We start from the raw sequence: 27,916 nt of genomic DNA on the forward strand, positions 1-27,916 counted from the left end.
TCTGTCACCACCCTGGGGACATCAATGTCACCAACTCCAGAGGCTCTGGAGCACCGGGAATGTCCCCAAGGTGTCCCCAAAGTGTCCCCAAGATGTCCTGGGGAACGTCCCCAAAGTGTCCTGGGGAATGTCCCCAAGGTGTCCCCAAAGTGTCCCAGGGAATGTCCCCAAGGTGTCCCCAGCAATGTCCCCAAACTGTCCCCAAGGTGTCCCCAGGGGTGTCACACGGGACCGAGTCCCTCCACCCCACAGCCGCCAGCCCCACGCCTGGGGGGACAATTCCAGGGTTCCCCAAGTTGGGGTGTCCCAAATTCTGAGGTGCCACCACCTCGGGGTGTCCCCAATGTTGGGGTGCCACCCCCTCGGGCCGTGTGACCATAAAGTGCCAAGTGAGATGGGCCAGGATGGGGACAGCGACAAACTGGGGGTGGCACCTGGGGGGTGGCCATGGCTGGGACCACCTGGGGACCTCAGGGCCACCACTGGGACATCGTGGCCACCACTGGGACATCGTGGCCACCATTGGGACCACTGAGGGGACATTGTGGCCACCATTGGGACCACTGAGGGGACATCGTGGCCACCACTGGCATCACCTGAGGACATCGTGGCCACCACTGGGACATCGTGGCCACCATTGGGACATCGTGGCCACCACTGGGACCACCTGGGGACATCGAGGGGATCCCGGCCGAGTCTGGAGTTTCTGTGCGGGATCTGGTAGATCCAAGCGGGGCCTGGTGGATCCAGGAGGGATCTGGGGGATCCCAGCAGAGTCTGGAGGATTCAGGAAGGATCTGGAGCATCCAGGAGGGGCCTGGTGGGCCCAGCAGGGATCTGGTGGATCCAGGAGGGGCCTGAAGAATCCATGTGCAATCTGGAAGGTCCAAGTGGGATCTGGTGGACCCAGGAAGGATTTGGAGGAGCCAGGAGGGATCTGGAGGATTCTGGTGGAGTCTGGAGTATCTGTGAGAGATCTGGAGGATCCAGGAGGGGCCTGGTGGATCCAGGAGGGATCTGGAGGATCCAGGAGGGATCTGGTGGAGCCAGGAGGAGTCTGGGGGATCCAAAAGGGATCTGGTGGATCCAGGGGGGGTCCAGATGATCCAGGAGGGGGCTGAAGAATCTGTGTGAAATCTGGAAGGTCCAGGTGGGATCTGGTGGATCCAGGAGGGATCTGGGGGATCCTGGTGGAGTCTGGAAGAGCTGTGAGAGATCTGGAGGATCCAGGAAGGATCTGGGGGATCCCAGCAGAGTCTGGAGGAGCCAGGAGGGGGCTGGAGGATCCGTGAGCAATGTGGAAGGTCCAGGAGGGATCTGGTAGATCCAAGCAGGGCCTGGTGGATCCAGGAGGGATCTGGAGGAGCCAGGAGGAGCCAGCAGATCCCGTTGGATCTCAGTTCCCGCAGCACTGTCCCTGGCTCAGGTCCGGTGGATCCCAGCTGTGACTGGGGTGGATCCCAGCAGTGATGTGACCCCAGTGGATCCCAGTGGATCCCTCAGTGGCAGCACTGTCCCCGGCCCCGGGGGCTCTCCTGGCTCAGGTCCGGTGGATCCCAGGCGCGATTCTGACTGGATCAATCCCAGTGGATCCCATGGGATCCCTCGGCTGCAGCACTGCCCGTGGCCCAGGGGCTCAGCTGGCTCAGTCCCGGTGGATCCCAGCAGGATTTGGGCTGGATGGATCCCAGTAGATCCCAGCAGATCCCAGTGGATCCCAGCGGATGCCTCAGTTCCCGCAGCACTGTGCCCGGCCCCGGGGGCTCTCCTGGCTCAGGTCCACGCCCCGGCCCCGGCCCCCGGCCCCGGCCGAGCTCGGCGGCTCCGTCCTGGGCAGCTTCTTGGCTGCAATGGGGTCACCGAGGGTCACCAAGGGTCACTTGGGGTCACTCGGGGTCAGCTGGGGTCACTCAAGGGTCACTTGGGGTTACTCGGGGTCATTTGGGGTCACTCAGGGTCAATTCAGGTCATTTGGGATTTTTTGGGTTCAACTGGAGCCATTTGGGATCATCACAGCCCCCTGAGACCTTCCAAAACCTCTCAGAACCCCCCTGAGACCCCTCAAAACCACCCTGAGACCCCCCAAAATCCCTCAGTACCCCCCTGAGACACCCCCAAAACCCCTCAGATCCCTCTGAGTACCCCCAGACCTCCCCAAAACCCCTCCAGACCCCTCAGAGACCCCTCAGGACCCCCCCAAACCCCTCACACCCCCCCCAGACCCCCCTGAGATGCCCCAAAACCCATCAGAAACCCCTCAGGGCCCCCCTGAGACCCCACAAAACCCCTCAGAAACCCCTCAGGACCCCCCAAAACCCCCCCAGAACCCCCCCAGCAGCCCCTCACCGATGGCCAGGAAGAGGTCGTTGACGTTCATGGCCGTCTTGGCCGAGGTCTCCATGAAGAGCAGGCTGTTGTCATCGGCGTAGGCCTGGGCTTCCTGCAGGGACAGCTCAGCAAAAATCCCCCAAATTCCCCCCAAAAAACCCACGGGAACGGGCCAGAAACAGCCCCAAAAATTCCTGAAAACAGCCCCAAAAATTCCTGAAAATAGTCCCAAAAATTCCTGAAAATAGTCCCAGAAATTCCTCAAAACAGCCCCAGAAACAGCCCCAGAAATTCCCATAATGGCCCCAGAAATTCCCAAAAATTCAAAAAAAAATCCCCCCAAAATTGTCAAAAAAGTCCCCAAATCCCCCCAGATCCAAAAAAACCCCCAAAATTCCAAATAAAATCCCAAAATTCCCCTCAAAAAGCCAAATTCCCCTAAAAATTCCCAAAATTCCCCCAAAAAACTCCAAACCCCCCAAAATTAAAAAAAAACCCTAATTCCCTTAAAAATTCCAAAAAAATCCCCAAATTCCCCAAAAAATCCCCCAAAACCGCTAAAGTCTCCCCAAAAATTCCCCCAAATCCCCCCAAAAATCCCAAAATACCCACCAAAATCCCCCAAAAAATCCAAAGATCCCCCAAAATACCAAAAAAAATCCCAAAATACCAAAAAAATCCCAAAATCCCCCCAAAAAAATCCCTCAAAAAATGCCAAAACCTCCCAATATTCCCCCCAAAATCCCCAAAAATTGCCAAAATTCCCCCCAAATCCTCCAAAATGCCCCAGAAATCCCCCCTGTGCTGACCTCGTACTCCACCATCCTCTTGCTGGCCAGGTCGGCCTTGTTCCCAGCCAGGGCGATGACGATGCTGGGGCTGGCCTGGCGCTGCAGCTCCTTCACCCAGCCCCGTGCCCGCCCAAACGTCTCCTGGGGAGGGGGATGGAGGGTGAGACCCCTCCCCAAATTACCTCAGAACCCTCCCCAAATAGCCAGAGAGCCCTGAGACCCCTCCTCAAATCAAATCCCCTGAGACCCCCAGAGCCCCCTGCAGCTCCTTCACCCAGCCCTGTGCCCGCCCAAACGTCTCCTGGGGGGTGGGAGGGTGAGACCCCTCCCCAAATTACCTGAGACCCCTCCCCAAAAACCCACAGACCCCTCCCCAAATAACCTGACATACTTTAGGACCCTCCCCAGATCCCCCCAGACCCGGTTGGTGATGTTGTAGACCACGATGGCAAGCCTGAGCCCCCCGGTAGTACCCCCTGAGACCCCCCCCAAAACCCCCTCAAAGCACCCCAAAACACCCTCAAATCACCCCAAATCCCCCCCAAATCCCCCCAGACCTGGTTGGTGATGTCGTAGACCACGATGGCAGCCTGAGCCCCCCGGTAGTACATGGGGGCCAGGCTGTGGTAGCGCTCCTGCCCCGCCGTGTCCCAGATCTCAAACTTGACCGTGGTGTCGTCCAGGCACACGGACTGCGTCAGGAAGGCGGCTGGGGACAGGGGACAGGGCCACCAAAGTGTCACCTCAGTGTCACCAACCCAGCCAGGGACACCTCAGTGTCACCTCAGTGTCACCAACCCAGCCAGGGACACCTCAGGGTGGCCCAAACCCTTCCAAAGAGCGCTCCCTGCACCCCAAATCCCTGTGGGATCCTCAAATCCCTTTGGGATCCCGGCTCATCGCCGATGGCGCTCTCCTGGTACTTGTGGAACTGACCCCTGACAAAGCCCTGAACCCCAAATCCCACCTGGGATCACCCCAAATCCCACCCTGGCCAGCCCCAGGCCTCTTTAGGACACCCCAAATCTCCGTGGGATCCCCAGATCCCCATGGGATCCCTGATGCTAGCTCACCACCAATGGTGCTCTGACCCTTGATGAAGCTCTGAACCCCAAATCCCACCTGGGATCACCCCAAATCCCACCCTGGCCAGCCCCAGACCCCTTTAGGACACCCCAAATCCCGTCTCACCGCCGATGGTGCTCTCCTGGTACTCGTGGAACTGGCCCTTGACGAAGCGCAGCACCAGGCTGGACTTGCCCACGGCCGACTCTCCCAGCAGCACCAGTTTGAACTGGCAGATCTTACTGGGCTGTGAGTGCCCGTTGGGCCGCTGGGCACCGCGGGCGGCCATGGCCGGGCTGGGCGCGATGGCACCACGGTCCTGGGGACACACAGAGAGGGTGGCACGGGGTCACAGCACCGGGACGGGGTCACCCAGCTGGGATGGGGTCACTGGGACGGGATCATTGGGGTGGCGTCACCCAACTGGGATGGGATCACCCTACTGGGACAATTCAACTGGGATAGGATCAGAACACTGGGATAACCCAACTGGGATAACCCAACTGGAATGGGGTCAGAACACTGGAATAACCCAACTGGGATAAACCAACTGGGATAACCCAACTGGGATAGCCCAACTGGGATAGCCCAACTGGGATAACCCAACTGGGATAACCCAACTGGAATGGGATCAGAACACTGGGATAACCGAACTGGGATAACCCAACTGGGATAAGCCAACTGGGATAGCCCAACTGGGATAGCCCAACTGGGATAGCCCAACTGGGATAACCCAACTGGGATAACACAACTGGGATAACCCAACTGGAATGGGATAACCCAACTGGGATAACACAACTAGGATGGGGTCAGAACACTGGAATAACCCAACTGGGATAACCCAACTGGGATAATGCAACTGGGATAACCCAACTGGGATAACCCAACTGGGATAACGCAACTGGGATAACCCAACTGGAATGGGGTCACCCAACTGGGATAACACAACTGGGATAACCCAACTGGAATGGGATAACCCAACTGGGATAACACAACTCGGATGGGGTCAGAACACTGGAATAACCCAACTGGGATAACCCAGCTGGGATAACCCAACTGGGATGGGGTCACCCAACTGGGATAACCCAACTGGGATGGGGTCAGAACACTGGGATAACTCAACTGGGATAACCCAACTGGGATAACCCAACTGGAATGGGGTCACCCAACTGGGTAACACAACTGGGATGGGGTCAGAACACTGGGATGTGGTCACTGGGACAGGATCATTGGGGCTGGGAACCCCCTCAGGGCATGAAGTCCCCTCAGGGCACGGAGCCCCCTCAGGGCTGGAACTCTCTGAGAGCTCGGAGCCCCCTCAGGGTCCGGAGCCCCCTCAAGGTCCAGAGCCCCCTCAGGGTTTGGAGCCCCCTCAGGACACGCAGCCTCCTCAAAAACCGGAGCCCCCTCAGGGCCTCCTCAGGGTTTGGAGCCCCCTCAGGACCGGGAGCCCTCCCAGGCACGGAGCCCATCAGAACTCGGAGCCCCCTCAGGGCTGGGACCCCCTCTGGGCCCCCCCGTGCACGGAGCCCCCTCAGGACCGGATCCCCCTCAGGACCGCGACCCCCCCCGAAATCCACACCCGTGGCTCCCGCCCTGCCCTCAGCGCGGCCCCTCCCGGGGCTCGGTGCCCCCCAGTGCCGCCCCGGCGCTCCCCGGTACCTCCGGGCCCTCCCGGCGCACAAACAGCGGCTCCGCCAAGCCCCTCACGGCCAGAGGGGCGGGACTAACAGAGGAATGAGCCAATAGGAAAAGAGCCCGCCTTTACGCTCCGCCAATGGGAAAATAGGTGGGCGACGCCCCGCTGTGTTGCACCAATAGGATGGAGAGGAGGGGGTGATGGATAGCACAGCGGCCAATAAGGGAAGGAGAGAGCGTGGCCAATGGGAAGGGGGAAAGGCGGTGCGGAAGTGGGGTTTGCGGCCAGTGACACGGCTGGCGACCAATGAAAAGTAAAGACGCGTGAAAGGGCGGGGCGGACAACAAATAAGGTGACCGGAGGGGGCGGAGCCGCGCGGCTGCATCACCCAATGAGAAGGCGGGGAGAGACGAAGCCTCGCCCAATCAGAGCAGGCGCTAACTTTGATTGACAGTGTGGAGAACGGGGAGTGCTCGCGAAGGGGGCGGAGCTTGGGAGGACCAATCGGGAGGCTCCGGCGGCGCGGTGGGCGTGGCCATGAGTCAGGGGGCGTGGCCTGGGAAAGCCTGGGGGGGGGTGTGGGGACATTTTTGGGGGGGTTTGGGACATTTTTGGGGAGAATTTTTGGGGATTTTGGGAACATTGGGATTTTGGGGATATTTTTGGGGCTCTTGGGGACATTTTTGGGGATTTTGGGGACATTTTGGGGGTCTCAGTATGGGGGGGGAGAGGTGACAGGAGGTGACGATGCCACCCTGACCCCCCCGGGATTAAAAACCGCAGAAATTTTATTACAAATTTTTTCCAAAAAATCACAAAAAACCCAAAGTTCGGCCCTAAAAACTGCGGGGGGGGCGGGGAGGGGGAGGCGACAAAGGGGACATCGAGGGGGTGGCACTGGGGATGATTTAGGGACATTTGGGACATTTTGGGGGAAATTTTGGGGGGATTTGTGGACATTTTTGGGGGGTTTGGGGACATTTTGGGGGGATTTGGGGACATTTAGGGACGTTTGGGGACGTTTTGGGATCTTTTGGGGCCATTTTGGGGCCCTTATTTGGGGAATTTGGGGCATTTTGGACAATTTGAGGGATATTTTGGAGCTTTTGGGGCCATCTGGGATGGTTTTGGGGTCATTTTTAGGGTCATTTTTCTGATTTGGGGGTTTGGAACAATTTTGGATGGTTTTGGGAATATTTTGGGAGATTTGGGGCCATTTTGGATGGTTTGGGGGATATTTTTTGGTATTTAGGCTCATTTTTGGGGAATTTGGGGTAATTTGGGGGGGTTGGGGCCATTTGGGATGGTTTGGAGGATATTTTGGGGGATTTCGAGTCAATTTTGGGGGTTTGGGGCCATTTTGAGATGGTTTTGAGGATATTTTAGGGATATTTTGGAGTTTTTGGGGCTGTTTGGGATGGTTTTGAGGTCGTTTTTGGAGGATTGGGGCTGTTTTGCATGGGTTTGGGGTAGTTTTTGGGGGTTTTGGGGCGATTTGGGATGGTCTCGGGGATATTTTGGGGGGGTTGGGGTAATTTTTGGGGGTTTTGGGGTAATTTTTGGGGTCAGAGACGCAGGTGGGGGACAGCTCTGGTGACGTCCCTGAAGAAGGGGTGGCCCAGGGCGGCCTTGGCTGAAATTCGCTTGTTGGGGTCGTAGTGCAGCATTTGCTGGGGAGAAAAATGGGGAAAATGGGAAAAAATGGGGAAAAATATCTGGGAAAAAACGGGGGGAAATGGGAAAAATGGGGGGAAAGGGAAAAAAAGCAGGGGAAAATTGGGGGGAAATGGGAAAAATGGGGGGAATGCAGGAAAAAAGGGGGGAGATTGGGAAAATGGGGGGGAAATGGGGAAAATGGAGGAAAGTGGGAGAAAATGGGGAAAAGTGGGGGGAAATCAGGGGAAATGGGAAAATGGGAAAAATGGGGGGGAAGTGGGAAAAAATGGGGGGGAAATGGGGGGAAAATGGGGGGGAAATGGGGAAAATGGGAGGGAAATTGGGGAAAAATAGGAAAAATGGGGAAAAAAGGGGAAAATAGGAAAATGGCAAAAAGAGGGGGAAAAGGGAAAAAAATCAGGGAAAAATTGGGGGAAATGTGGGAAAATCGGGGAAAATCGGGAAAAATTGGGGAAATCAAGGAAAACTTGGGGGAAAATCAGGAAAATGTGGGGAAAATCAGGAAAACTTGTGGAAACTCAGGGAAAATTGGGGAAAATCAGGAAAAATGGGGGTAAATCAGGAAAATCAGGAAAAAGTGGGAAAAATCAGGAAAATATGAGAAAAAACAAGGAAAAATTGGGGAAAAAGCAGGGAAAAGTGGGAAAAATCTGGAAAAGGTGGGAAAAATTAGGAAAAATCAGGGAAAAGTGGGAAAAATTAAGGAAAAATTGGGAAAAATCACAGAACTATCAGGAAAAAGTGGGGAAATGAAGGAAAAAATGAAGGAAAATTTGGGAAAAAGTGGGAAAATCAGGGAAAAGTGGAAAAATAAGGAAAATTAAAGGAAAATTTGGGGGAAAATAAAGTAAAAAGTGGGAAAAATAAAGGAAAAGGTGGGGAAAATCAGAAAAAATCGGGAAATTTGGTGAAAAGGTGGGGAAAAATCAGGAAAAAGCGGGGAAAATCACAGAAAAATCAAGGAAAAGTTGTGTAAAATTCAGGGAAAATTGGGAATTTTCCCCCTCACCGCCAGGAGCTTGCGGCCCTCGTCGTCCAGGGGCGGCAGGACCTTGGCCAGGTCCTGGCGGGCCCAGCGGGGGAAGGTGGCTTTGTAGTCGGGCAGCGCCGACACCCCCGGCCAGGCGGCCTCGTCCGGCGTGCCCAGCGTGCGGAAAATGCGGAACAGCTGGTCGATCTCGGAGTCACCGGGAAACAGGGCGCGGCGGGTGATCTGGGGACACCAATGGGACATTTGGGGACATCAATGGGGCATCAATGGGACATTTGGGGACATCAGTGGGGCATTTAGGACATTGGGGATATCAATGGGACATTGGGGACATCACTGGGACATCAATGGGGCATTGGGGACATCACTGGAACATCAATGGGACATTTGGGGATATCAATGGGGCATTTAGGACATTGGGGATATCAATGGGACATTGGGGACACAATGGGAACAGGCACAACTCCGAGATCGCCCGGGAACAGGGCTCAGCGGGTGATCTGGGGACATCAATGGGACATTTGGGGACACCAATGGGGCATTTAGGACATTGGGGACATCATTGGGACATTGGGGACATCACTGGGACATCAATGGGGCATTGGGGATATCAATGGGATATCAATGGGACATTGGGGACATAATGGGAACAGGCACAACTCCGGGAACAGGGCTCGGCGGGTGATCTGGGGGGACACTGGGGACATCAATGTGGCATCAATGGGGCATTGGGGACATTGGGGACATCACTGGGATATCAATGGGACATTGGGGACATCAATGTGGCATCAATGGGGCATTGGGGACATTGGGGACATCACTGGGATATCAATGGGACATTGGGGACACAATGGGAACAGCTGATCGATATCGGAGTCACCTGGGAACAGGGCTCGGCAGGTGATCTGGGGACATTGGGGACATCAATGTGGCATCAGTGTGGCATTGGGGACATCATTGGGACATCAGTGGGGCATTGGGGACATCACTGGGGTATCAATGGGACATTGGGGACACAATGGGAACACCCGGTCGATCTCGGAGTCCCCGGGAAACAGGGCTCGGCGGGTGATCTGGGGACATCAATGGGACATTTGGGGACATCAGTGGGGCATTTAGGACATTGGGGATATCACTGGGACATTGGGGACATCACTGGGACATCAATGGGGCATTGGGGACATCAATGGGATATCAATGGGACATTGGGGACACAATGGGAACAGCTGATCGATATCGGAGTCACCTGGGAACAGGGCTCGGCAGGTGATCTGGGGACATTGGGGACATCACTGTGGCATCAGTGTGGCATTGGGGACATTGGGGACATCATTGGGACATCAGTGGGGCATTGGGGACATCACTGGGATATCAATGGGACATTGGGGATATCAATGGAATATCAATGGGACATTGGGGACACAATGGGAACAGCTGGTCGATCTCGGAGTCGCCGGGAAACAGGGCTCGGCAGGTGATCTGGGGACATCAATGGGACATTTGGGGACATCAATGGGGCATTTAGGACATTGGGGATATCAATGGGACATTGGGGACATCACTGGGACGTCAATGGGGCATTGGGGACACAATGGGAACACCTGGTCGATCTCGGAGTCACCTGGGAACAGGGCTCGGCGGGTGATCTGGGGACATCAATGGGACATTTGGGGACATCAGTGGGGCATTTAGGACATTGGGGACATCACTGGGACATCAATGGGGCATTGGGGATATCAATGGGATATCAATGGGACATTGGGGACACAATGGGAACAGGCACAACTCCGAGATCGGCTTGGCAGGTGATCTGGGGGGACATTGAGGACATCAATGGGACATCAATGGGGCATTGGGGACATTGGGGACATCACTGGGATATCAATGGGACATTGGGGACACAATGGGAACACCTGGTCGAGCGGAGTCACCGCTCGGCGGGTGATCTGGGGACATCAATGGGACATTTGGGGACATCAATGGGGCATTGGGGACATTGGGGACATCACTGGGGTATCAATGGGACATTGGGGACACAATGGGAACACCCGGTCGATCTCGGATTCACCAGGAAACAGGGCTCAGCGGGTGATCTGGGGACATCAATGGGACATTTGGGGACATCAATGGGACATTTGGGGACATCAATGGGGCATTTAGGACATTGGGGACATCATTGGGACATTAATGGGGTATTGGGGACATCAATGTGGCATTGGAGACATCACAGGGACAATGGGAACAGCTGGTTTATCTTGGAGTTGCCGGGGAACAGGGCAAGGTGGGTGATCTGGGGACACTGGGGACACCCCCAGTGGGTCTGAGGACACCCCTGGTGTCACCTGAGGGGTTTTGGGGACATCAGTGTCACCCCTGGTGTCACCTGAGGGGGTCTGAGGACACCTCTGGTGTCACTTGAGGGGGCTTTGGGGACCCATGTGTCACCCTGGGGACCCCAATGTCCCCTCAGTGTCCCCCCAAGTGTCCCCAGGTGCCACCCACCATCTCGGCGAAGATGCAGCTCAGGCTCTGTCACACGCCAAGTGTCCCCAAATGTCCCCAAATGTCCCCAAGTGCCACCCACCATCTCGGCGAAGATGCAGCCCAGGCTCCAGATGTCCACGGCCGTGCTGTAATATTTGCAGCCCAGCAGGATCTCGGGGGCGCGGTACCAGAGCGTCACCACCTGAGGACATCGGGGACATTGGGGACACTGAGGGGACATTGGGGACACTGAGGGGACACTGAGGGGACAGGACATCCCAAAGGTACCAGAGCGTCACCACCTGAGGACATCGGGGACATTGGGGACACTGAGGGGACACTGAGGGGACATTGGGGACACTGAGGGGACACTGAGGGGACACTGAGGGGACAGGACATCCCAAAAACCACCCCCAAACCCCACACCTCATGTATGTAAGTTTACATATGGGGACCCTAAAGGGGTTCTGAGCCCCCCAAATCCCCCCCAAACCCCACACCTCATATGTGTAGGTTTATATGAAGACCCTAAATGGGTTCTGAGCCCCCCAAACCCCCCAAAATCCCCCACAAACCCCACACCTTGTGTTTTATAGTTTTATATGGGGACCCTAAATGGGTTCTGAGCCCCCTAAATTCACCCCAAACCCCAAAATCCCCACCCAAATCCCCCCTGAAATCCCCCTCAAGCTCCCCCAAACCCTACAACCTGTGTGTGTAGGTTCACACAGGGACACTAAAGGGGTTCTGAGCCCCCCAAATCCCCCCCAAACCCTCCAAAATCCCCACAAACCCCACACCTCATGCGTGTAGATTCACAAAGGGACCCTAAATGGGCTCTGAGCCCCCTAAATTCACCCCAAACCCCAAAATCCCCCCCAAATCCCCCCCAAACCCCACACCTCGTATGTGTAGGTTTATATGAGGACCCTAAATGGGTCTTGAGCCCACCAAACCCCCCAAAATCCCCTGCAAACCCCACACCTTGTGTGTGTAGTTTTATATGGGGACCCTAAATGGGTTCTGAGCCCCCCAAACCCCCCAAAATCCCCCGCAAACCCCCCGGCAGGCCCCACCTCGTGGGTGTAGGTGCGGACGGGCACCCCGAAGGCGCGGGCCAGCCCGAAGTCGGCCAGTTTGATGGAGCCCTCGGCGTTGATGAGCAGATTCTGCGGCTTCAGGTCCCGGTGCAGCACCCGGTGAGCGTGGCAGAAGGCCAGCCCCTGCAGCAGCTGGAACAGGTAACTCTGGGGACAGCGTTGGGGACATTGGGGACATCATTTGAGACATTGGGGACATCCCCTGAGTGACCCCTGAGTGACCCAGAGGACCCCCAGAATGGCTTTGGGGTTTTGGGGTCACCCGGCAGAACACCAGGCCCTGCAGCAGCTGGGACAGGTGACTCTGGGGACAGTGTTGGGGACATTGGGGACATCGTTTGGGATATTTGGGACATTGTTTGGGACATTGGGGACATCCCCTGAGTGACCCCAGCCTGACCCAGGGGACTCCCAGGGTGGGTTCGGGGTTTTGGGGACACGTGCCAAAATGTCGGCCCCTGCAGCAGATGGGACAGGTGACTCTGGGGACAGTGGGGACATCATTGGGGACATCCTTGGGGACACTGGGGACATCCCCTGAGTGACCTGAATGACCCCTGAGTGACCCAGGTTGGGTTTGGGGTTTTGGGGTCATCCGGCAGAACACCAGCCCCTGCAGCAGCTGGGACAGGTGGCTCTGGGGACAGCGTTGGGGACATTGTTTGGGACATTGGGGACATCGAGGTCACCCCCTGAGTGACCCCTGAGTGACCCAGGGGACCCCAATGACACAGGGTGCTTTAGGGTCCCCCTAATGTCCCCCAGGTTTTAGGAATCCCGCCCAGGTGTTTTAGGATCCCCCCAGGTATTTTAGGACCCCCCCCCAAATGTTTTAGGGCCCCCCCAGATGTTTTAGGGCCCCCCCAGATGTTTTAGGCCCCCCCCAGATGTTTTAGGGCCCCCCAGGTGTTTTAGGGTCCCCCCAGATGTTTTAGGGCCCCACCTTGATGAGCGGCAGCGCGATCCCGCTGAGCGAGGAGGAGTCCATGAACTTCTTGAGGTCCTGGTGCAGGAACTCGAACACCAGGTACAGCTTGTTCTCCGTGTGGATGACATCCAGCAGCCTGGGGACACGGGGACAGCTTGGGGACACAGAGACAAGGACACAGGGACAGCCTGGGGACATGGGGACAGCTTGGGGACACGGGGACAGGGACACAGGGACAGCTTGGGGACATGGGGACTGCTTGGGGACACAGGGACAGCTTGGGGACAGCCCTGGGACACAGGGACAGTGCGGGGACACGGGGACAGGGACACGGGGACAGCCATGGGACACAGGGACAGCTTGGGGACATGGGGACAAGGACACAAGGACAGCTTGTTCTCCCTGTGGATGACATCCAGGAGCCTGGGGACATGGGGACAGCTGGGGACAGCTTGGGGACACGGGGACAAGGACACAGGGACAGCCATGGGACACAGGGACAGCTTGGGGACAGCTTGGGGACATGGACACAGGGACATGGGGACACCACAACCCCAGGGGTCCCATGGCCACAGGGACACCACAAAGCCCCCCCCAGGACACCCTGAGGACATTTCTGGGGACCCCTCCTCAGTGGCATCTCCCCCTAGAGGCTCCCCAAAGCCCACCAGGACCCCCAAAGCCCCCCAGGACACCCCCAGGACAACCCTGGGGACCCCTCTCAGTGCCATCTCCCCCCAGAGCCCCCCAGGACCCCCAAAAGCCCACCAGAACCCTCCAGAGCCCCCCAAAGCCCCCCCAGGACACCCCCAGGACAATCCTGGGGACCCCTCTCGGTGCCATCTCCCCCCAAATCCCCCCCAGGACACCCCTGGGAACCGTTCCTTGTTGCCCAAAGCCCCCCCAGAACCGCCCCGAGCCCCCCAAAACCCCCCCAGGACAATCCCGGGGACCCCTCCTCGTTACCATCTCCCCCCAAAACCCCCCCAAACTCCCCCCCCAGGACCCCCAGACTCACTTGACGATGTTGGGGTGGTTGAGCTCCTTGAGCAGCGAGATCTCCCTGATGGCCGTGCTGGGGACACCCTCGGTCTCCCTGCCGGGACACCGGGACCGGGGGTGGCCGTGAGCCCCGGGGACCCCCCGGGAGACCCCCGGGACCCCCCGGGACCCCCACTCACGTGTCCAGGCGGATCTTCTTGAGTGCCACCACCTCTCCCGTCACCTTGTTGCGGGCCTTGTAGACCACGCCGTAGGTGCCCTCACCGATCTTCTCCACCTTCTGGAAGTTCTCCATGGAGGGGACACCGGGGGGGACACCGGGAATGGCGGGGGGACACCGGGAACGGGGACAGGGGTGGTCCCGGAGGTGGGGGGTGGTCGTAGGGAGGGATATCCGGGGTAAGGGTGGGGATTGCCGGGGGTTGCACGGGGGTCTGGGGGTGTCCCCGGTGTCACCGGGTGTCACCAAGGGTGTTCTCGGTGTCACCGGCGGTGTCCCGGTGTCACCGGGGGTATCCCGGTGGGGTTCTGGATGTCCCCGGGGGTCTCTGGGTGTCCTCGGGGGTCCCCGAGAGGGGTATCCGAGGTGGGGGTGGGGTTCCGGGGATGTCCCCGGTGTCACCGAGAGTATCCCGGGAGCGTCCCGGTGTTACCGGGGGTGTCACCGGGGATCCCTGGGTGTCCCCGAGAGGGATATCAGGGCTGGGGGTGGGGTTCCGGGGGTATCCCGGGGGTCTCTGGGTGTCCCCGGGGGTGTCCCGGTGTTACCGGGGGTGCCCCGGAGGGGTTCTGGGGGTCTCCGGGAGGGATATCCGGGGTGGGGGTGGGGCTGCGGGGCTGTCCCGGTCCCGGGGGTGTCCCAGCTGGGGCCGGGGTGTCCCGGGGGGGTTCTGGGTGTCCCCGGTTGTCCCGGGGGGGGTCCCTGGGGGGGGTTCCCGGGGGTCCCGAGCGCGGCCGCCGCGTCCCCCCCGCGCGCGCCAAACCCGCGGCGGCCCCGCCCGCGCCGCTTCCCGCCTTTCCGCCGGCCACGCCCCCCGCGCCGCCGCCCATTGGCTGAGCCGCGTGTGACGTCAGCGGAGAGGCGGGAGATACCTTAAAGGGACAGGGACACTGCCGGGAGAGGGATCGGGACATTGGGGACAGGGACAGGGACCGGGACAGGGACAGGGACAGGGACAGGGACAGGGACAGGGACAGGGACAGGGACAGGGACAGGGACCGGGATCGGGACAGGGACAGGGACAGGGACATTGGGGACAGGGACAGGGACATTGGGGAGAGGGGACAGGGACAGGGACAGCGGGGAGGGGACAGGAACAGGGGACAGGGACAGGGATCGGGACAGGGACAGGGGACAGGGACAGGGACAGCGGGGAGGGGACAGGGACAGGGACAGGGGACAGGGACAGGGACCGGGACATTGGGGACAGGGGACAGGGACAGGGACAGGGACACTGGGGAGAGGGATCGGGACACTGGGGACAGGGACAGGGACCGGGACCGGGACAGGGACAGGGACCGGGATCGGGACATTTGGGACAGGGGACAGGGACAGGGATCGGGACGCTGGGGACAGGGACAAGGACAGAGACAGGGACCGGGGATAGGGATTGGGACATTGGGGACAGGGACCGGGGATTGGAATTGGGACACTAGGGACAGGGATGGGGACGGGGACAGGGACAGGGACCGGGACCAGGACCGGGACAGGGACAGGCACAGGGACATTGAGGACAGGGACAGGGACATGGACCGAGGACAGGGACAGGGACACTGGGGACAGGGACCGGAACCGGGACCGGACACTGGCACCGGGACCAGACACCGGCACTGGGACCGGACACCGGCACCGGACACTGGCACCGGAACCGGGACCAGACACCGGCACTGGGACCAGACACCGGCACTGGGACCGGACACTGGCACCGGGCACCGGGACCGGACACCGGGACCACAGCTCGGGCTGCGGCCAGACCACAACCGGACACACGGGGGCCACGCGGGGGTCACGGGGAGCAGCCCCGGGGGCCACACGGGGGTCACGGGGCTCTCCGGGGGTCACGGGGCTCTCCGCACACGTGGCCCCACCGAAACGGGCCCGCGCGCACCGGGACAGCCCCGGGGGCACGGAAACGGCCGGAGCAGGAACGATCGGGGTCACCCACCGGGATCGGTGTCACCCCCTGTGTGACCCGTGTCACCCACCGGGATCGGTGTCCCCCCCGTGTGACCCCCCAGGATCGGGGTCACCCACCGGGATCGGTGTCCCCCCCCGTGTGACCCGTGTCACCCACCGGGATCGGTGTCCCCCCTGTGTGACCCGTGTCACCCACCAGGATCGGTGTCCCCCATGGGTGACACCCCCGGGATCGGGGTCCCCCTGTCCCATCGGGGTCCCCCCGTGTCACCCACTGAAATCGGGGTCCCCCCCCATGTCACCCATCAGAATCGGGGTGCCCCCGTGTCACCCCCCGGGGTCCCCCTGTGTGGACAAGTTCGGGGTCCCCTCCAAGTGTCACTCACCAGTATTGGGGTCCCCCTGCGTGTGCAGAATTGGGGACCCCTCCCCGTTCTGTCCATGATTGGGGTCCCCCCCTCATGTCACCCACCAGGTTCGGGGTCCCCCCGTGTCACCCCTCGGGATCCCCCTGTGTGGACAAGTTCGGGGTCCCCCCCAAGTGTCGCCCACCAGGATTGGGGTCCCCCTGTCCCATCGGGGTCCCCCATGTGTGACCCCCTCGGAATTGGGGTCCCCACCCCCCCCGTGCCACACTGGGGGTCCCCCACTCTGAGTGTCATACCGGGGGTCCCCCCGCTGTGTGCAGAATTGGGGACCCCCCCCATGGCTGTCACCCCCACGACCCCCCAAACCCCAAAAATCCCAAACCCCAAAACCCCCAAACCCCAAAACCCCCAAACCCCAAAACTCCCAAATCCCAAAAACGACAAAAATCCCAAAACCGACAAAAATCCCAAACCCCAAGTCTCCCAAACCTCAAAAATCCCAAATCCCAAAAATCCCAAACCCCAAAAGCCCCCAAAACCCCAAAAATCCCCAAAACCCCAAAAATCCTAAACCCCAAAATTCCCAGATCCCTATCCCTGGGGTCTCCACGTGCCGGGGGTACCCCAAAACCCCAAACCCCAAAAACTCCAAAAACCCCAAACCCCAAAAATCCCAAATCCCTATCCCTGGGGTCTCCACGTGCCGGGGGTACCCCAAAGCCCAAAAATCCAAATCCCCATCCCCGGGGTCTCCGCGTGCCTGAATTTGGGGGGTGTCCCCCAAAACCCCCTCTGCGTTTTGGGGGGGGTCCCCAAAACCCCCCCGCCCCCTCTCCCGGGGCCGGCTCGCACCGTGTGACCGCGGGTGGCCCCACGTGACAAGGGGGGGGATTTTGGGGGCGGATTTGGGGGGGTCACGGCCCCTGCCCCCCCCCTTTTTGGGGGGCGGGGTTATGCAAATGAGCGCCCCCTTTTTGGGGGGCTGTCCCCGAGCCCGGAGCCTCTGCCCCGGCCGTGCCGAGCGTGGGGGAGACGAGCGGGGACCATGAGGGGGCTCGGGGCCATCGCGGTTTTTGGGGTGCTCCTGCTCCTGGCTGAGGCTCAGAGGCGTAAGTGGAGTTTTTTTTGGGGTGCGGGGGGTGTCCGGAGCTTCATATTTTGGGGTGCAAAGCCCCCTCTTAAAGGGAAATCCGTCACGGAGTTCGGTTGTACCCCGATAATCCCCATTGGAAGTGGTTAGTGATATATGTGGGGTTTTTGGGGGTGCCGGCGGTGTCCCGAGTCCCATTCTTTGGGGTTTTTGGGGTGCAGAACCTCCCCTTAAAGAAAAATCCTTCACTGGGTTCAGCTGTACCCCAATAATTCTCCTCGGATGTGGGTGTGGGTTCGGGTTAGAGGCAGAAGTGGGGTTTTTTGGGGGGTGTGGGGGGTGTCCGGAGCTTCATCTGGTGGGGATTTTGGGGTGCAGAACCCCCCCTTAAAGAAAAATCCGTCACGGAGTTCGGTTGTACCCCGAAAATTCTCATTGGAAGTGATTAGCCATATAAGTGGGGTTTTTTTTGGGGTGCGGGGGGTGTCGGGAGCTTCATATTTTGGGGTGCAAAGCCCCCCCTTAAAGCCAAATCCTTCCCGGGGTTCTGTTGTACCCCGATAATCCCCATTGGGAGAGGTTATGGGTGTCCCCGGGGGTGGTTTTGGGGTTCCCGGGGTTGGTTTTGGGGTGTGGGGCGGGATGTGGGGGTCTCCACCCTGCTGGAAATGGGGGGCACGCAGTCCGGGTTTCCCCGTCAAGGGGGGAACCCCGTTTTTTGAATGGGGGGAAGTGGCAGCCCCGTGTGAAGGGGGGGCAGGGGGAACCTGAGGGACCCCCGAAAATGGGGGGGGGGCAGGGGGAAGCTGAGAGACCCCCGAAAACTGGGGGGGACTTGGGGGTCTTGGGAGTGGGGGGACAGGGGGGACTTGGCAAACCAGTTTCGGGGGGCTGCAGAATCCCCCGTATCCCCCCAAGGTTGGGGGGCTGCCGGGTCACCCCAATGTCGGGGGGCTACAAAATCCCCCGTGGGGACAGTGGGGGGGACATGAAGGGACTCTGCAGCCCCCCGAGAATGGGGACACGGGGGACACGGCAGCCCCTCAACACTGGGGTGACCCGGCAGCCCCCCAACCTTGGGGGGACACTGGGGGACTTTGTAGCCCCCCAACACTTGGGGGGGGACACTGGGGACTTTTAGCCCCCCAACTTGGGGGTACAGAGGGGGGTCTGCAGACCCCCATGAGTGGGGACACGGGGCACTTTGTAGCCCCCGACCCTGGGGTGCCCCCGCAGCCCCCCAACCCTGGGGACTCACGGGGGGTGCCCATCCCGTCCCGCCCCGTCCTGGCCCGGCCGGGCCCGGCTCAGCTGAGCGTCACATGAAAGGGCTTTGGGGCCATGTGATGGCTTTGCCCGCGCGTGGCTCACCCGAGCCCCGTCACGCGGCCCCCGGGTCCCCCCCCCGGTACCCCCCGGGTCACCCCCGGTACCCCCCGGTACCCCCCGGTTCCCCCCGGGTCCCCCCCGGTCCCCCCCGGTCCCCCCCGGTCCCCCCGGCTCACCCCCGTGTCACCCCCGGGTCCCCCCAGGGTCACCCCAGGGTCCCCTCAGGGTCCCCACGGTCGGGAGGACCCAGCTGGACACGCCAGGGGTGGGGGTGGCAGACCCCTGGTAGAGGGGGACACTGGGGACATGGGGGACACCGGGGACATGGGGGACCCTTCGTCCCCCTGAGCATAAAGGACATGTGGGGACATGACAGCCCCCAAAAATGGGGGACAGGGGGGACATGACAACTCCAAAAGTGGGGGACAAGGAGGACAAGACAACCCCCCAGAAATGGGGACGGGGGGGACATGACAAACCCCCAAAAATGGGGGACAGGGGCGACGTGACAACTCCAAAAATGGGGCATACAGGGGACACGTGGCAGCGCTGCTGGCCCCTGTCCCCATGGCTGTCACCCACCCAGCGCTGGCTCTGTCACCCACCCATGGTGGCCGTGTCACCCACCCTGTCCCCACAGGAGCCGCCGGCCGCAGCCCCGGCCGGAGCCGTGGCCGGAGCCCGGCCTGGAGCGGGCGGCCGGCGCCGTTCCGGACCTGGGACACGGCGCTGTACCCGCCCTGGCAGCAAGGGACACGCGACTGCTGGCGAGGTAAGTGCCACCCACCGAGGTGGCAGTGTCACCCACCTGGGGTGTCTGTGTCACCCACCCAGTGATGGCTGTGACACCCACCCAGTGATGGCCGTGACACCCACCCAGTGCTGGCCGTGTCACCCACCCAGTGCTGGCTGTGCCACCCACCGAGGTGGCAGTGTCACCCACCCGGGGTGTCTGTGTCACCCACCCACGGTGTCCGTGTCACCCACCCAGTGATGGCTGTGACACCCACAGAGGTGGCAGTGTCACCCACCCAGGGTGGCCGTGTCACTGACCCTGTGCCACCCTCCGATGGTGTCCCTGAGCAGGTGGCGATGTCACCTTCGACATCAGCAACGACGCTCCCACCATGGCGGGCGCCCAGGCCACCTTCTCCATCGCCCTGCGCTTCCCGAGCACCCAGCGGGTGCTGCCCGACGGCCGCGTGGTCTGGGGGCAGAACTGCACCGTCAACGGTCAGTGAGCCCCAAATTCCCCCAAACCCTCCCAAAAAGGGAAACCAGCCCCAAACCAACCTAAACCACCCCAAAACCATCCCAAACCACCCTGAAACCATCCCAAACCACCCCAAACCACCCAAAAACCATCCTGAAACTGCCCTAAAGCCACCCCAAACCACCTCAAAACCATCCCGAAACTGCCCTAAAACTACCCCAAACCACCCCAAAAACACCCTAAACCACCCCAAAACCAACCTAAACCACTCCAAAACCATCCTGCGCCTCCCTGTAACCATCCCAAACCACCCTGAAACCATCCCAAACTACCCCTAAACCATCCCAAACCATCCCAAACCACCCTAAACCCACCCCAAACCACCCTGAACTGCCCCAAACCACCCCAAACCGATCCCAAACCACCCCCAAATCACCCCCAAAACCCCTGAACCCTCCCAGAACCCCCTCAACCTCCGAAACCCCGGAGTCCCCAATATCCCCCCACCTCGTGTGTCCCCTCGGTGTCTCCAATGTCCCCTCGGTGTCCCCAATGTCCCCATGGTGTCCCCGGTATCCCCACACCCAGGGTGTCCCCGATGTCCCCGTGGTGTCCCCGGTGTCCCCATGGTGTCCCCGATGTCCCCTCGGTGTCCCCGGTATCCCCACACCCAGGGTGTCCCCGATGTCCCCGTGGTGTCCCCGATGTCCCCTCACCCTGTGTGTCCCCGGTGTCCCCGGTGTCCCCTCACGCCGTGTGTCCCCCCAGGCACGCGGGTGGCACCGGGGGACCCGGTGTTCGCCGAGCAGCCGGACGCCGCCGGGACCTTTCCGGATGGGCAACCCATGCCCGGGGGCAGGCGGGGCAAGTTCGTCTACGTCTGGTGGACGTGGGGTGAGGATGGCACCGAGACTGCTCCGGGTGTCCCCAAGGTGGCACTGACCACGCTGGGGTGGCACTGAGTGTGCCATGGTGGCACCGACCACACTGTCATGGCATTGTCTCCGCTACGGTGGCATTGTCCCCACCATGGTGGCACTGACTCCACCACGGTGGCACTGACCCCGCCGCGGTGGCACTGTCCCCGCTGTCCCCAGGGCGCTACTGGCAGGTGGTGGACGGGGCGGCATCGCAGCTGACGGTGGGCACGGACGGGGTGGCACTGGGCTCCTACACCATGGAGGTGACCGTGTACCACTACCGGGGCCGCCAGAAGTTCATCCCCATCGGCCACGCCAGCTCCCAGTTCAGCATCACCGGTGGGTGGCACCGGGTGACACCGGGGGGGGGGGACACAGGGGGGCACGGGGTGGGGGCACCGGGGAAATGGGGCAGGGGCTTGGGGTGGGGGTTGTGGGTGAAGGGGTGGGGGGGTTGTGAGTGTGGGTGACACTGGGGGTGGGTGACACTGGGTGTGGGTTACACTGAGGGTGGGTGACAGTGGGTGCTGGTGACACTGGCTGTAGGTGCCAGCAGCTGCAGGTGACACCAGCTGTAGGTGACACTGGGTGCAGGTGACAGTGCAGGTGACACCGGCTATAGGTGACACTGGCTATAGGTGACACCGGCTGCAGGTGTCACCTGGCACCAGCACTTGGGGCACCACTCAGACCAATTTCTGTCCCCCCCTCTGTCCCCCTGCCCTCCCTGGCTGTCCCTTCTCTGTCCCCTCCTTGTCCCCTCGCTGTCCCCTCTCTGTCCCTGGCTGTCCCCTCTCTGTCCCCTCTCTGTCCCCTCTCTGTCCCCTCCTTGTCCCCTCCTTGTCCCCTCGCTGTCCCCTCTCTGTACCCTTGTTGTCCCCTCGCTGTCCCCTCTCTGTCCCCTCTCTGTCCCCTCTTTGTCCCCTCGTTGTCCCCTCTCTGTCCCCTCCCTGTCCCCTCTTTGTCCCCTCTCTGTCCCTGGCTTTCCCCTCTCTGTCCCCTCTCTGTCCCCTCACTGTTCCCTCTCTGTCCCCTCTCTGTCCCCTCGCTGTCCCCTCTCTGTCCCTTCGCTGTCCCCTCTCTGTCCCCTCTCTGTCCCCTCGCTGTCCCGCAGACCAAGTCCCTCTGTCCGTGGCCGTGTCGCAGCTGCGGGAGGACGCGGGCAGCGGCTCCGCTCCCCTGGTGCGGAACCGGCCGGTGGCGTTCGCGGTGCGGCTGCACGACCCCAGCCGGTTCCTCCGCCACGCCGACGTGTCCTACTCGTGGGACTTCGGGGACAGCAGCGGGACCCTGATCACGCGCAGCGCCACCGTCACCCACACCTACCAGGACACCGGCACCTTCTCGGCCCGCTTGGTGCTCCAGGCCGCCATCCCGCTCAGCCCCTGCGGCCCCACGACCCCTCCCGCTCCCACCGGGGCTCCCACCGGGGCTCCCACCGGGGCTCCCACCGAAGCCACCGGGCCCGCGGTCACCAGCCCGGCCGGGGGACAGAGCACGGTGGCCCCGGTGGCCAGCACCGGTAAGGGGAAAGGAAATGGGGGGTGGCATTGCCGGTTGGGGGGGGGGTCACGGTGTTCCCAGTGCTCTGTGGGGTGTGTCACCAGTGTCCCCTCACCCCACAGTGTCTGTCCCCAATGTCCCCTCACCTCACAGAGCCACCCGACCCCACAGTGTGTGTCCCCAGTGCCACCAGGGGACGTGGAGCACCCCTGACACTGGAGCTGGGGGGGTTCCGGGGGGTCCCAACCCAGAGGTGACCCCGGCCCGGGTGTTGGGGGGTCCCAGTGTGACCCCAGCCCCACTTTTCCCACAGCCCCCGCATCCTCCGGGGAGCCCGCGGAGCCCACGGGGGGCTCGGCGACGGAACCCTCGGACCCCGCTGTCACCGACCCCGCTGTCACCGACCCCGCTGTCCCCGCTGTCACCGAGCTCTTGGTCCCCTCCGCCACCGCCCCCGCTGCCAGCACCGCGGCTGTCGCCTCCTCCGTGTCCCCTGCTGTCGCCACCGCGGCCGGGGACATCTCTGTCACTGTGGTGCCCGCGGAGGGGACAGCGGCTGCAGGTGGGTGCTGGCCCGGGCCGGGGGTGGCGACAGAGGGGAGGGGACATGTCGGGGGTGTCCCCAAGGGCTCGCTGTCCCCAAGGATTCGCTGTCCCCAAGGGCTCGCTGTCCCCAAGGGCTCGCTGTCCCCTTGTCCCCTCTGTCCCCTTGTCCCCGCTGTCCCCAATGATTCGCTGTCCCCAAGGGTTCACTGTCCCCTTGTCCTCGCTGTCCCCAAGGGCTCGCTGTCCCCAAGGATTCACTGTCCCCAAGGGCTCGCTGTCCCCTTGTCCCCGCTGTCCCCAATGATTCGCTGTCCCCAATGATTCGCTGTCCCCAAGGGTTCACTGTCCCCAAGGGCTCGCTGTCCCCAAGGGTTCACTGTCCCCAAGGGTTTGCTGTCCCCTTGTCCTCGCCCAGCGTTTCCCGTGTGTCCCTGCAGATGCGGCGACAGCCGGAGGCGCGGGTGGTGTCACCGCTGCGGCCACATCTGGATCAGCCACATCTGGACCAGCCACAGCTGGATCAGCCCTCGATGCCACCGCCGCAGCCACGCTTGGCGTCACGGTGGATGCCACCACAGAAGCCACCGCAGGAGCCACCGCTGTGTCCCTGGCCGCTGTCACAGCCGGCGCCACAGCTGCAGCCACATCTGGAGCCACAGCTGGAGCCACAGCTGGAGCCACAGCCCAGCCCCTGGCACTGGTCAAGCGCCAGGCCCCGGCCGAGGACCCGCCCGGCTGTGTCCTGTACCGCTACGGCACCTTCGCCACCCAGCTGGACATCGTCCGTGAGTCCGGGGGTTCGGGGGTCCCGGGGGTTCGGGGGTCCCGAGGGGTCCAACCGGGGGTCCCCAACCCCGCCGACCCCTCCTCGCTTCCCCGCAGAGGGCATCGAGAGCGTGGCCATCGTGCAGGTGGTGCCCGAGGGCGGCGGCAGCAGCGTGGAGCTGACGGTGACGTGCGAGGGCGGGTGAGCGGCGACACCGGTGACACCACCAGCGACAAATCCACGCGCGGGTGTCGCCGGTGCTGACGGGGCTGTGCCCGTAGGGTGCCCGAGGAGGTGTGCACGGTGGTGGCGGACGCCGAGTGTCGCACGGCGGAGGCGGAGTCGTGCTCAGCGGTGTCGCCGGCGCTCGGCTGCGAGTTGGTGCTGCGGCAGGACTTCAACCGCTCCGGCCTCTTCTGCCTCAACGTGTCCCTGGCCAACGGCAACGGGCTGGCCGTGGCCACCACCCGCGTGGCCGTGGGAGGTGTGACACGGGGACGGGGTCCCCAAAGTCCCCTGGGTGGGGCTGGGCTGTCACTGCCCCGGTGAAGGTGACAGGGACAGTGTGACAGGGTCCCCAAAGTCCCCTGGGTGGGGCTGGGGGGTTCCTGTTCCGGGGAGGGTGACAGGGACACAGGGACAGGGTCCCCAAAGTCCCCTGGGTGGGGCTGGGGGGTTCCTGATCCAGGGGGGTGGCAGGGACACGGGGACAGAGTCCTGGGTATCCCCTGGCCATGGCCACCACCCGCGTGGCCGTGGGAGGTGTGACACGGGGACAGGGTCCCCAAAGTCCCCGGGTGGGGCTGGGGGGGGGTTCCTGTTCCGGGGAGGGTGACAGGGACACAGGGACAGGGTCTCCAAAGTCCCCTGGGTGGGGCTGGGCTGTCACTGCCCCGGTGAAGGTGACAGGGACAGCGTGACAGGGTCCCCAAAGTCCCCTGGGTGGGGCTGGGGGGGTTCCTGTTCCGGGGAGGGTGACAGGGACACAGGGACAGGGTCCCCAAAGTCCCCTGGGTGGGGCTGGGGGGGTTCCTGTTCCGGGGAGGGTGACAGGGACACAGGGACAGGGTCCCCAAAGTCCCCTGGGTGGGGCTGGGGGGGTTCCTGTTCCGGGGAGGGTGACAGGGACACAGGGACAGGGTCCCCAAAGTCCCCTGGGTGGGGCTGGGCTCCTGATCCTGGGTGGTGGCAGGGACACAGGGACTTATCCCGGGGTATGTCCCCAAAGTCCCCTGGGTGGCGCTGGGGGCTTCCTGATCCTTGGGGGCGGCAGGGACAGGGTCTGGGGGATGTCCCCAAGGTCCCCTGGGTGGCACTGAGCTGTCCCTGCTCTGCCGGAGGTGACAAGAACATGGGGACATGTCCTGAGGGATGTCCCCAAGGTCCCCTGGGTGGCACTGAGCTGTCCCTGCTCTGCCGGAGGTGACAGGGACAGGGTCTGGGGGATGTCCCCAAGGGGTGGCACTGAGCTGTCGCTGTCCCCAGGTGCCACCCCGGCCACCGGCCGCACCACGCTGTTCGTGGGGCTCGTGCTGGTGGCGGCCGCCCTGGGCACGGCCGCGTACACCTACAGGTGAGGGGACACTGGGGACAGCGGGGACATCAGGGGCATTGGGGACATTGTGGACATCAGGGATGTTGGGGACATTGGGGACATTGGGGACATCGGGGACACTGTAGACATCAGGGATGTTGAGGACACTGGGGACACCCCAGAGAGAGGAGGTGACACCGTGGGGTTGGGGACACTCTTTATGGGGTGGAGGTGACACCGTGGGGTTGGGGACACTCTTTATGGGGTTGGGGACATTCCTTATGGGGTTGGGGACATTGGGGACATTCTCTATGGGGTGGAGGTGACACCGTGGGGTTGGGGACACTCTTTATGGGGTGGAGGTGACACTGCGGGGATGGGGACACTCTCTATGGGGTTTGGGACACTCCCTATGGATTTGGGGTCATCAGGGACACCCCACAGGGAGGAGGTGACACTGTGGGGTGAAGGTGACACTGTGGGGTTGGGGACATTCCTTATGGGGTTGGGGACACTGGGGACACTCCCCGTGGGGTGGAGGTGACACTGTGGGGTTGGGAACTCTCTCTATGGGGTTGGGGACATTCTTTATGGGGTTGGGGACATTGGGGACACTCTCTATGGGGTTGGGGACATTGGGGACACCCCACAGGGAGGAGCTGACACCGTGTGTCACCCCCCCCTCCTCCCCAGACGTGTCAAGGACCCGGCGCTGTCCCCATCACCCCCCACGCCCCGCGGGTGGCCCCGGGGGTGGCTGTCCCCAAATGTCACCGTCCGGCGGCTGCTGCAGCGCATCCTGGGGGGGGTCCCGAGCGGCGAGAGCAGCCCCCTCCTCCAGGGCCGCTCTGTTTAGGGACCCCCGCCCCAAAACCGGCCCCCCAAAACCCCTCCCAGGAAACGCGTGGTGGCCTCGGTGGCACCGAGATTAAATCCCCGATGTGGCTGCGGCTCCGGCTCCGCCTGTGTTTTTGGGGGGGCCCTGGGGTGGTTTGGGTGGGTTTGGGGGTGTCCTGGGGGGTTTTGGGGGGTCCTGGATGGGGTTTGGGGATCTCTGAGGGGATCTGGGGGGGATTTGAGGGGATTTTGGGGTGTCTGGGGGTGTCCTGGAAGGGTTTTGGGGGATTTTGGGATGGGTTTTTGGGGTCTCTGAAAGGATCATGAAGGGTTTTGGGGGAGGTCTGGGATGATTTTGGGGGTCTCTGAGGGGATTCAGGGGGGTTTGGGGGGATTTTGGGGTGGATTTTGGCGTGTCTGAGGTTGTCCTGAGTGGATTTTGGGGAGTCTTGAGGCGTCCCAAGAGAGGATTTTGGGGTGTCCTGAGGGAGTTTGGGGGGTTTGGGGGTATCCTGCATAGGGGGCCCGAGTGGTGAGAGCAGCCCCCTCCTCCGGGGCCACTCCGTTTAGGGACCCCCACCCCAAAACCGGCCCCCACAACCCCCCCCGGGACACGCGTGGTGGCCTCGGTGGCACTGAGATTAAATCCCCGATGTGGCCGCGGCTCCGGCTCTGCCTGTGTTTTTAGGGGTGTCCTGGGGGATTTTGGGGGGTACTGGGGTGGTTTGGGCAGGTTTGAGGGTGTTCTGAGAGGGTTTTGTGGGGATTTTGGGGGTCTCTGAGAAGATCCAGGGTGGTTTTGGGGCAATTTTGGGGGTCTCTGAGGGGATCTGGGAGGGTTTTGGTGGATTTTGGGGTGTCTGGGGGTGTCCTAAGGGGGTTCTGGGGGGGTTTTTAGGGGTGTTTGAGGGGATCTGAGAGGGTTTTTGGGGTGATTTTCAGGAGTTTCTGAGGGGATCTGCGGACGTTTGGTCTGGGGAGCCCCGGAACAGGAAACATCCTTCGATGTTCGGATTTTTTGCAGTCAGTCATCCGCTCAGGGCCACAGAACCCTGAGCACAAACATCGGCTGTTTTCCCTGGGAAAGAAAACTCACCAGTCCAGGTTCCTGATGTCAGTTTGTAGGGCTCCTCTGGGACTCTCAGGGCAGCACAAGTATGAGGTGGAAGGCCACAATGAGGTTACCTCAAATCATCTCTTTTCCTGGCTGAAGAATCCCATTTCTCCCAGCCTTTCCTTACAGCAGAACTTCTCTATCCCTCTGATCCTCCTGGTGCCTCCCCTAGACTCTCTCCTGCAGTTCCATATCCTCCCTGGGCTGGGGGCAGCTCTGCAGGTGGGGGTCTCACTTGAGCAGGGCAGAGGGGAAGACCCCCCCCCACACACACACACTTTCTGTGCTGGGGACTCAGCCCAGGTTCAGGGGGTTCCTGGGGCATGTCCAGCTCCTAAAACCCTTCTCTTCAGGACTGCTTTCCATCTATATAGATGGAGGGAAAACATGGGTGTATTCCTGGTGCTCCCAAAGGAAGGCAGCCCGGGCTGGCTCGGGTGCCCCACTAGGTGACACTGTGTGTCCGTGGTTTGCTGCTCGACTCACATGAGCGGTTTCTGCTCTCAGATTGAAGAGAGATTAGAACAGGGCTGGCAAAAGGAATAAAGACATGC

The 27,916-nt window shown here is 61.5% G+C and overlaps 3 protein-coding genes across 5 annotated transcripts; 1 reads left to right on the plus strand and 2 right to left on the minus strand.

The window, feature by feature from the left end:
* Positions 1–1,229: 1,229 nt before the first annotated feature.
* RAB5B (RAB5B, member RAS oncogene family) lies at positions 1,230–5,956 on the minus strand. Of its 3 annotated transcripts, XR_012052206.1 has the most exons (8): positions 5,847–5,956; positions 4,311–4,503; positions 3,677–3,828; positions 3,138–3,260; positions 2,347–2,440; positions 1,729–1,845; positions 1,346–1,395; positions 1,230–1,305 (listed from the first exon to the last, which is right to left on the minus strand). XR_012052206.1 is itself a non-coding variant. In XM_030259565.4 (7 exons), the coding sequence occupies exons 2-6, from the start codon at positions 4,471–4,473 to the stop codon at positions 1,730–1,732; spliced, it is 648 nt and encodes a 215-aa protein (XP_030115425.4). In that variant the 5' UTR covers positions 4,474–4,503; positions 5,847–5,956; the 3' UTR covers positions 1,230–1,395; position 1,729. The 3 variants fall into 3 exon arrangements, 2 of the variants coding, with proteins under 2 accessions (XP_030115425.4, XP_030115424.4); XM_030259565.4 differs by having other exon boundaries at positions 1,230–1,395; XM_030259564.4 differs by having other exon boundaries at positions 1,230–1,845; positions 5,847–5,955.
* Positions 5,957–6,593: 637 nt separating this feature from the next.
* On the minus strand, positions 6,594–15,022 carry CDK2 (cyclin dependent kinase 2). The gene is made up of 7 exons (XM_041711543.2): positions 14,185–15,022; positions 14,022–14,099; positions 13,019–13,139; positions 12,052–12,222; positions 11,076–11,177; positions 8,510–8,713; positions 6,594–7,493 (listed from the first exon to the last, which is right to left on the minus strand). The coding sequence occupies exons 1-7, from the start codon at positions 14,298–14,300 to the stop codon at positions 7,389–7,391; spliced, it is 897 nt and encodes a 298-aa protein (XP_041567477.1). The 5' UTR covers positions 14,301–15,022; the 3' UTR covers positions 6,594–7,388.
* A 2,508-nt stretch (positions 15,023–17,530) lies between these two features.
* PMEL (premelanosome protein) lies at positions 17,531–26,361 on the plus strand. The gene is made up of 12 exons (XM_032744804.3): positions 17,531–17,619; positions 19,570–19,701; positions 20,016–20,162; positions 20,911–21,036; positions 21,240–21,401; positions 22,177–22,584; positions 22,879–23,127; positions 23,549–23,896; positions 23,994–24,078; positions 24,159–24,361; positions 25,363–25,450; positions 26,105–26,361. Exons 1-12 carry the CDS (start codon positions 17,556–17,558, stop codon positions 26,265–26,267), a joined length of 2,175 nt encoding a protein of 724 aa, XP_032600695.3. The 5' UTR covers positions 17,531–17,555; the 3' UTR covers positions 26,268–26,361.
* Positions 26,362–27,916: the final 1,555 nt, after the last annotated feature.

This window comes from Taeniopygia guttata, chromosome 29 (genome assembly GCF_048771995.1).
Source record: "Taeniopygia guttata chromosome 29, bTaeGut7.mat, whole genome shotgun sequence".
Taxonomy (NCBI): Eukaryota; Metazoa; Chordata; class Aves; order Passeriformes; family Estrildidae; genus Taeniopygia; species Taeniopygia guttata.